This window comes from Vicia villosa, linkage group LG5 (assembly GCF_029867415.1).
Source record: "Vicia villosa cultivar HV-30 ecotype Madison, WI linkage group LG5, Vvil1.0, whole genome shotgun sequence".
In the NCBI taxonomy this organism is placed as follows: domain Eukaryota; kingdom Viridiplantae; phylum Streptophyta; class Magnoliopsida; order Fabales; family Fabaceae; genus Vicia; species Vicia villosa.
Genome location: NC_081184.1, coordinates 1314132 through 1324616, shown reverse-complemented (window position 1 = coordinate 1324616; position 10485 = coordinate 1314132). Strand labels below are relative to the sequence as shown.

The window sequence follows — 10485 nt, the reverse complement described above, 5'->3', positions numbered from 1 at the left end:
GTCAAACTTGCAAACTATGATCTTTTTGAAGATTTTAGTGTGCTATACTACATAACATACACAAAGTTTGTTAAATTTGCATACATTGGTATTTTGAAAGATTTTTGTGAGGTAAGTTCATAAAAGTCACAAAGTTCGTTAAACAAAAATACATTGGAGTTTTGAAAGATTTTTGTGTGCTATACTACATAAAAGTCAAGAAGTTCTTTAAACTTGCATATATTGTATTTTGGAAAATTTTCGTGTGCTATACTACATAAAAGTCAGGAAGTTCATCAAACTTGCAAAATTTGGTCTTTTTGAAGATTTTAGTGTGCTATATTACATCAAAGTCACGAAGTCAATTAAACTTTCATACTTTGGTATTTTGGAAGATTTTCGTGTGTTATAATACATTAAAGACACAAAGTTCGTTAAACTTTGAAAATTTGGTCTTTTTGGAGATTTTCATGTGCTATACTATATAAAAATGCCGAAAGTTTGTTAAACTTATAAAGTATATTCTTTTTGATGAATTCCGTTTGTTATACTACAAAAAAGTCACGAAGTTCATTAAATATGCAAATTTTGGTATTTTGGAAGATTTTCGTGTCTTAGACTACTTAAAAGTCAGGAAGTTAGATAAGCTTGCATACATTGGTATTTTGGAATATTTTCATGTTCTATTTTACATAAAAGTCACGATGTACGTTAAACATGCAAAATTTTGTTTTATTGAAGATTTTCGTGTGCTATACTACATAACAAACACAAAGTAAGCTAAATTGCATACAATAGTATTTTTGAAGATTTTCGTGAGGTAACTTCATAGAAGTCACGAAGTTCGTTAAACAAAAATACATCGGTGTTTTGAAAGATTTTCGTGTGCTATACTTCATAAAAGTCACGAAGTTCGTTAAACTTTTATATATTGTAGGTTGTAAATTATGTGTGTGTTATACTACTTAAAAGTCACGAAGTCCGTTAAACTTGCCAAATTTGGTGTTTTTGAGGATTTTCATGTGCTATACTTCATAAAAGTCCCGAAATTCCTTAAACTTTAATACTTTGGTATTTTGGATGATTTTTGTGTGTTATACTACATAAAAGTAACGAAGTTAGTTAAGCTTTCATACATTGGTATTCTGGAAGATTTTCGTGTGCTATAATACATAAAAGTCACAAAGTTCTTAAACTTCGAAAATTTGGTCTTTTTGTATATTTTCATGTGTTATACTAAATAAAACTCAGGAAGTTCCTTAAACTTCTAAAGTTTTGTATTTAGGAAGATTTATGTGTATTATACTATATAAAAATCTAGAAGTTAGTTAAGTTGGGATACATTGGTATTTAGGAAGATTTTCTTGTGCTATACTACATTAAAGTCACGAAGTTAGTTAAGCTTGCATAGATTTGTAATTTGGAAGATTTTCATGTGCTATACTACATAAAAGTCACGAAGTTTGTTAAACTTTCAAACTTTAGTATTTTGGAAGATTTTCGTGTGCTATATACTACATAAAGGTCACGAAGTTAGCTAAGCTTGCATATATTGGTATTTTGTAAGATTTTTATGTGCTATATACTACATAAAAGTCGCGATGTACGTTAAACTTGAAAACTTTTGTCTTTTTGAAGATTTTACTGTGCTATACTTCATAACATACACAAAGTTTGTTAAACTTGCATACATTGGTATTTTGATAGATTTTTGTGTTGTAACTTCATAAAAGTTACAAAGTTCGTTAAACAAAAATACAATGGTGTTTTGAATGAATTTTGTATGCAATACTACCTAAAAGTGAAGAAATTCGTTAACTTGCATACATTGTATTTTGGAAAAATTTCGTGTGCTATACTACATAAAAGTCACGAAGTTCATCAAACTTGCAAAATTTTGTCTTTTTGAAGATTTCCGTGTGCTATAGTAAATAAAAGTCACAAAGTTCCTCAAAGTTGCGAAGTTTGGTATTTAGGAAGATTTTCGTGTGTCATATAACATAAAAGTCACGAAGTTAGTTAAATTTGCATACATTGGTATTTAGGAAGATTTTTGTGTGTTGTACTACATAAAAGTCCCGAAGTTCGTTAAACTTGCAAAAATTTGATATTTTGTAAGATTTTGTGTGCTATACTACATAAAATACACGAAGTTCGTTAAACTTTCGTACAACGGTATTTCTGGAGATTTTTGGGAGTTATACTACCTCAAAGTCACGAAGTTCGTTAAATTTGCATACATTGAAGTTTTAGAAGATTTTCTTGTGCTATACTATATAAAAATCATGAAGTTTGTTAAACTAGTGAAGTATGGTCTTTTTGAAGAACTTCGTGTGTTATACTACAATAAAGTCACGAAGTTCGTTAAACGTGCAGATTTTGGTATTTTGGATGATTTTCCTGCACTATTCCACATAAAAGTCTCGAACTATGTTAAGATTTCATACTTTCGTATTTTGGAAGATTTTCGTGTGCTATAACACACAAAAGTCACGATGTACGTTAAACTTGCAAAATTTGGATTTCTTTAAGATTTTCGTGTGCTATGATACATAACATACACAAAGTTAGCTAAACTTGCATACATTAGTATTTTGGAAGATTTTCTTGAGGTAACTTCATAAAAGTCACGAAGTTCGTTAAACAAAAATACATCGGTGTTTTGAAAGATTTCTGTGTGCTATAATACATAAAAGTCACGAAGTTCGTTAAACTTTCATATATTGTATCTATGAAAATTTTCGTGTGCTATAATACATAAAAGTCACGAATTTCGTTAATCTTGCAAATTTTCGTGCTTTTGAAGATTTTGTGTGCTATTTATGTAAAACTCCCGAAGTTCCTTAAACTTTAAAACATTGGTATTTTGGATGGTTTCGGTGTGCTATACTACATAAAAGTCACGAAGTTTAGTAATCTTTCATACATTGGTATTCTAGAAGATTTTCGTGTGCTATATTACATAACAGTCACAAAAATCGTTAAACTTGGAAAATTTGGTCTTTTGAAGATTTTCATGTGCTATACTGCATGAAAGTCACGAAGATCCTTAAACTTGCAAAGTTTAGTATTTAGGAAGATTTTCGTGTTGTTACACTACATAAAAGTCAAGAAGTTTTTTAAGTTTGCATACATTGGTATTTAGGAAAATTTTCGTGTGCTATACTACATTAAAGTCACGAAGTTAGTTAAGCTTGCATAAATTTGTAATTTGGAAGATTTTCCTGTGCTATACTACATAAATGTCACGAAGTTAGTTAAACTTTAAAACTTTGGTATTTTGAAAGATTTTCGTGCGCTATACAACATAAAAGTCACGAAGTTAGTTAAGCTTGCATACATTGGTATTTTGGAAGATTTTCATGTATTATACTACATAAAAGTCACGATGTACGTCAAACTTGCAAACGATGATCTTTTTGAAGATTTTAGTGTGCTAGACTACGTAACATACACAAAGTTTGTTAAATTTGCATACATTGGTATTTTGAAAGATTTTTGTGAGGTAAGTTCACAAAAGTCACAAAGTTCGTTAAACAAAAATACATTGGAGTTTTGAAAGATTTTCGTGTGCTATACTACATAAAAGTCAAGAAGTTCTTTAAACTTGCATATATTTTATTTTGGAAATTTTTCGTGTGCTATACTACATAAAAGTCACGAAGTTCATCAAACTTGCAAAATTTGGTCTTTTTGAAGATTTTAGTGTGCTATATTACATCAAAGTCACGAAGTCAATTAAACTTTCATACTTTGGTATTTTGGAAGATTTTCATGTGCTATAATACATAAAAGACACAAAGTTCGTTAAACTTTGAAAATTTGGTCTTTTTGGAGATTTTCTTGTGCTATATTATATAAAAATCCCGAAGTTTGTTAAACTTGTAAAGTATAGTCTTTTTGATGAATTTCGTTTGTTATACTACAAAAAAGTCACGAAGTTCATTAAATATGCAAATTTTGGTATTTTGGAAGATTTTCGTGTCTTAGACTACTTAAAAGTCAGGAAGTTAGATAAGCTTGCATACATTGGTATTTTGGCAGATTTTCATGTTCTATACTACATAAAAGTCACGATGTACGTTAAACATGCAAAATTTTGTTTTCTTGAAGATTTTCGTGTGCTATACTACATAACAAACACAAAGTAAGCTAAACTTGCATACATTAGTATTTTTGAAGATTTTCGTGATGTAACTTCATAGAAGTCACGAAGTTCGTTAAACAAAAATACATCGGTGTTTTGAAAGATTTTTGTGTGCTATACTTCATAAAAGTCACGAAGTTCGTTAAACTTTTATATATTGTAGCTTGGAAATTATGTGTGTGCTATACTACTTAAAAGTCACGAAGTTCGTTAAACTTGCCAAGTTTGGTGTTATTGAAGATTTTCATGTGCTATACTACATAAATGTCCCGAAATTCCTTAAACTTTAATACTTTGGTATTTTGGATGATTTTTGTGTGTTATACTACTTAAAAGTCACGAAGTTAGTTGAGCTTTCATACATTGGTATTCTGGAAGATTTTCGTGTGCTATAATACATAAAAGTCACAAAGTTCTTAAACTTCGAAAATTTGGTCTTTTTGTAGATTTTCATGTGTTATACTAAATAAAACTCACGAAGTTCCTTAAACTTCTAAAGTTTCGTATTTAGGGAGATTTCTGTGTGTTATACTATATAAAAATCAAGAAGTTAGTTAAGTTGGAATACATTGGTATTTTGGAAGATTTTCTTGTGCTATACTACATTAAAGTCACGAAGTTACTTAAGCTTGCATACATTTGTAATTTGGAAGATTTTCATGTGCTATACTACATAAAATTCACGAAGTTTGTTAAACTTTCACACTTTAGTATTTTGGAAGATTTTCGTGTGCTATATACTACATAAAGGTCACGATGTTTGCTAAGCTTGCATATATTGGTATTTTGTAAGATTTTTATGTGCTATATACTACATAAAAGTCGCGATGTACGTTAAACTTGAAAACTTTGGTCTTTTTGAAGATTTTACTGTGCTATACTACATAACATACACAAAGTTTGTTAAACTTGCATACATTGGTATTTTGAAAGATTTTTGTGCTGTAACTTCATAAAAGTCATAAAGTTCGTTAAACAAAAATACAATGGTGTTTTGAATGAGTTTTGTATGCAATACTACCTAAAAGTGAAGAAATTCGTTAACTTGCATACATTGTATTTTGGAAAATTTTCGTGTGCTATAACGCACAAAAGTCACGATGTACGTTAAACTTGCAAAATTTGGATTTCTTTAAGATTTTCGTGTGCTATAATACATAACATACACAAAGTTAGCTAAACTTGCATACATTAGTATTTTGGAAGATTTTCTTGAGGTAACTTCATAAAAGTCACGAAGTTCGTTAAACAAAAATACATCAGTGTTTTGAAAGATTTCTGTGTGCTATACTACATAAAAGTCACGAAGTTCGTTAAACTTTCATATATTGTATCTATGAAAATTTCCGTGTGCTATAATACATAAAAGTCACGAATTTCGTTAAACTTGCAAATTTTCGTGTTTTTGAAGATTTCCGTGTGCTATACTACATAAAACTCCCAAAGTTCCTTAAACTTTAAAACATTGGTATTTTGGATGGTTTATGTATGCTATACTACATAAAAGTCACGAAGTTTATTAATCTTTCATACATTGGTATTCTAGAAGATTTTCGTGTGCTATATTACATAAAAGTCACAAAAATCGTTAAACTTGGAAAGTTTGGTCTTTTGAAGATTTTCATGTGCTATATTAAATAAAAGTCACGAAGATCCTTAAACTTGCAAGATATCAGTTACAATATCTGAGTTATCCCTATTTCTAGTCTAACACATGTCTTTCTCTTTGTGAATAAGGATCAATAACATTTGCATTTATGTCAATGTACCTCTCTTGCTCATTTTGTATGTTGATCTAACTTTATTCACATGGGTAATACTCGTGAGGTTTTATGGATCTTTGTCTTTCAAAGCAGAAATTATGTACCTTGTAGCCATATTGTACTTCAACATGTCATTCACAAACTTTATTTCATGATCTTTTAGACAACCCAATATATCGTGGCCTTCCAAATCCTTATATAGTGTATGGTTATGCATCTCGCATCTAACCATCACCTTCCAACCGATACCACTTTAAACATATCTCAACCTAAACGGACATTTAACCTTCATAATATGAACGCATCAGAGGAATTAGGGGTTTCGGATCATTTCTTCTTTTGTAATTTCCTCCTCCTTCACAATCCATAGTTAATTTATCCTTCATCCCTCGCGTTCCATTAGCAGAATCAGAACAAGCAGTAACAACAATAATACCATGTTGTTTACCAATAGATTGTGCCCATGCTAAAACTTTTGATCAGGAGTTAAAAATCTGTCAATTGCAACGTATAATTATTAAACATTATCAAATTCATAAATGATGGAAAACAATTAAAACCGCATTATTTCAATACAAAACATATAGTATCTATGATGAAGAACTTTGTATGATCTGGACATGAATTCGAAGAAGCTGCCGGCTCTGGACCACACAGATAGAAAATTTCATCTACAAGCATACTAAAAATTTCAAGTTTTTGCGAAATTTCCAGTATTCCAGAAATTTGAAATATTCGATTAAGTATATATATTGTCCTGGAAATTCTGGAAATTTCCGGTAAATCGTATCGGAAATTTCCCAAACTCAAACAATTTCCGATAAACGCGCAATGTTCGTACCGAAAATGTTGGTTTGCTTACCCAAAATTTTGATTTTCACCATATACCAATAATATAAAAAAATTGACAAATGTAATTTTTTTTAAAAGTAAATAATATCAGGGACATTTTCGAAATCAAAATTTTTAAAGAATGTCACGTTTAATTTAGGAGGTGGCAAGTAAAATGTTCGGCTAACACCTTTATAGACTTTATTTGAGTCACACCAAAAGAGATGAGAATATGTTTGTTCATTTTTTAACAATAAAAAAACATGTGATTTCTAATATTGAGGAGGTGTAGATAGTAGAAGATAGGAGTATCTCTCTTTTGGATCATAAATCATAACAATCCATATGTTACTTGGGATGGGATCTTTCAAAAGCATATGCTACCTAACACGCGCCCATTAAATATTTCCTTTTATCAAAAAAAAAAAAAAGACAAGGAAGGAAGGAGTTAGAGACGGGGTCCACATAAAGATTAGAACATAAAAAAAGAGACAAAAACAGTCTCTGACATAAAAATTTCCACCCAAGTAAAGAAACAATCTGGACCGTTGAAAATCCTTATATCTGAAAATCACGGTCCCGTGACATCGACAATTACAATTTTCAGCATCTTCTTTGTAATAAGGTTGTTGTGAAGAACAAGAAAAAATAAAACCAAACAACACTTGTCTATTTTTTATGTCTTCATTTTGGAGCTGAATTTTGAAGCAACCATGGTCATGGATGATGTTTTGAATGGATTCTCTCCTGTTTCAACTCCTAAGATTTCATGGAAATCTAGAAGAAGATCAGGTATCTTATATGTGTCTTCTTCAACTTCAAATCCATTAGCTTAAATAAATTGTGTTTCATATTTTGTTATATCTATATATTATAATGTTAATACTAATTAATAGTACATATACTTAATCATAACAATATGTGAATCACTTTTTAATTTTGTCTTTTATGGTTTTTTTTAAATATTTTCTTTCACAAACCCTACCATATAATTGAATGTTTGGGGGTTTTATTATTTTATTGAACTTTTTTTTGGTGATTTTTGTATTGAATTTTTGTAAAATTTAACATGCTAACTGGAAATTCTTCTTACAAATTTTGTGTATTTGAACTTGTGCAAGCTGAATTTTTGTTTTTACTTTTCAGTTTAACATTCTGTTATATTTGGTTGAATTGATTTGTGTAATTTCTGCAAAAGTAGGTTAGAAGAGAAGCGTAAAACAGTAGTTAACAGTTGGTGTGACTTCTACGTTAAGCTGCTTTATTTGTTATGATTGGCATACCAAACAATATACTCCAAATCAATAATTGGGATTCATATTTTTATATTCAAAGCTAAAATATATAAGCTCATTTTTAGCTTATGTAGAGATGTAACGAGTGTAAGGCACCGAGGCCACGCGATATTAATCAATGTGGTTTCAGTGTCTTACACTCAATACGGATGTTAACAAAGAGTTTACTGTGGGAAGTGTAAGCGAGCTGAATGTTTGGTCTCAGGCTCGAATCCTCCTTGCAGCTCATATATGTTGGGCGCAAGTTCAAATCTGCAATATTGATATTTGATATGCTAGGGTGCAGGTTTTAACCCTGCAATGTGTTCAAACCCGCAATGTCTCTGTGTCAGTCTTGCGGCCGATGTCCGTTTCGGTGCTTTATAGTTTTCTTATCACTCAGCTTCTTAAGTCTGTCACCTCAACCACTAGACTATTCTTATATAAATAAAAATTGATAGTTAAGCAAGATTGTTAGTTTTGGGATCATGGAAATTGATGATGTATTGAATTTTGTAAAGTACAAATGGAGGAATAGAAATGCATGTGGCTGTTGAGATAGTGTAGCCATTATCTTATCCTGTGTTCAGTTATTGAACAACTAACTGTGGTCTCCACTTCCAACTAACCCTTTTTATTGTGGCCTCTATTTTTGGTTTCTTGCATGTGTGACTTTCAGTTTTGATATTACTCTTCTTTATTGTTCATCTAACCATATGAACATTATTACCCTCTTGAGTAAAGTCGAGTCAAAGATTGTTTTAATGAGAGGTCGATCTTGGATATTTTGTTTCGATTCAAAAGTTTATTAACTAGATGAACTCAACTATTTGATTATGGATGCGAATATTTGTTGAAAGTGTTGTTTTCCTGTATGATCTTTTCTTGCATTTGCATTACAAAGTTTTACTATGAGTGGCAAAAAAAATGGTAACTTGTTCACTGCAGCTAGCGGTAGGGATTCAGAGGTATCATCAGAAGATAAAGCTAAAACGCCACCCAGCCAACAGGAAGATACTCCTCCGAATGTGGAGATGCTTGACACAACTGAAGTTTCTGAGCTTTCTGAACGTCGGAAGGCCTTGTTTGAACCATTAGAACCTATAAATAACATCAATGGTCGACGACCCTCGGCTGAGTCCTTGCTTCCTCCCCCTGACTTTGAGTCCGCAAACTATCCAAAGGGGTGGCTGATCGGAAAGAAACGGAAGCTTGTCAATGTTGATGTTGTTGAAAAGATGCGCAGAATTGCCGTCCAAGAAATGAACAGAAAGGTTATATTATATTCCAAGTTTCCTCTAAGAGTACTAATAACACAATCTAAGCATTTTTCGCATGAAACTGAGGCTGCTGCGTTTGACGACTTTTGTTACAGGACAGGGAAATAGATGGACTAAACGAACAACTAGAGGAGGATTCGCGGTGTCTTGAGCATTTGCAAGTGCAACTTGTGGACGAACGAAGCAAGCGCTCTCGACTCGAAAGAGAAAACAATATGCTTCAAGAACAAGTGAACATGCTTATGAACATGATACAAGAAACTGAGCAAATGACAGATGAAGGGCAAGAAATGGGAGGTGAAGGCCAAGATGAACCTTGAAGATGCATTGTTTTATACTATCAGTGTGTGCATGCTCGTGATTGTTATATTCATTTGTAGATTTTCTCCAACGTATGTTATTAGAATGCATATAGTAGTAGTAATATTAATATTGGGATAATCAAACACTACTGAACATAATTGTTTATCTCAAACACAGAAGCAAAGTGTTATTTTATTTATTTTTTATCAGAAACCAAATTACTCCTTATAGTAATAATCATGAAATGCTCAATACATTTGGGTATACAGTAGGAAAATTTTGTTTTTTGTTAAACTCAGATAACTGTTAAGGACTATGAAGCTCCGACACGCCAATTAGAAGGCGTGTCCCCGCACCGGACACGTATCGGACACTGACACACATACGACACGTATCAGACACGTTTTTGAAGTGTCGAGCGAAAAAAATAAATTGAAATACAGCGGACACAGATACGATACATTATTTCAAATAAAAGACACGTCAACCTCTCAAATTCTCAGAATTTAAAAAAATAAGTGTTTTTTACCTTTTAGATTCCACTATAAACTTGTATTCCATGTTTTTTCATCTTCTCTTTTTGTTTTCATCTTCTTTGATTGTTTTTATCTTCGCCGCACGTCGGTATTCCATCGTCGTCACTGTCTCTATTCCACTATTTCTCTTTTGATACTCATTCCTTTTCTTTCTTTATTATTGTCTCTGCTTTTGTTTCCTGTAATTAATTACATAAGTCGGTGACGGCGCTTCACTAGTGTTATTATTTGTAAATTGTCTTTGTTTTGTGTTGTGTTTATGTTAATTACATAAATGTTTATGTTAATTAGATATGTTATAGATTATTTGTCTATGTTGCACTCATGTTATATGTAATAACTTGTCTTTGGATGAGAGACTTGTTTTTTCAA

The 10485-nt window shown here is 31.3% G+C and overlaps 1 protein-coding gene across 1 annotated transcript; it reads left to right on the top strand.

Annotated features, from left to right (window-relative positions):
• The first annotated feature begins 7261 nt into the window (after window positions 1–7261).
• Window positions 7262–9795, top strand: LOC131601097 (protein HEADING DATE REPRESSOR 1). Its single transcript, XM_058872833.1, has 3 exons — window positions 7262–7512; window positions 8943–9268; window positions 9370–9795. The coding sequence occupies exons 1-3, from the start codon at window positions 7434–7436 to the stop codon at window positions 9592–9594; spliced, it is 630 nt and encodes a 209-aa protein (XP_058728816.1). The 5' UTR covers window positions 7262–7433; the 3' UTR covers window positions 9595–9795.
• Window positions 9796–10485: the final 690 nt, after the last annotated feature.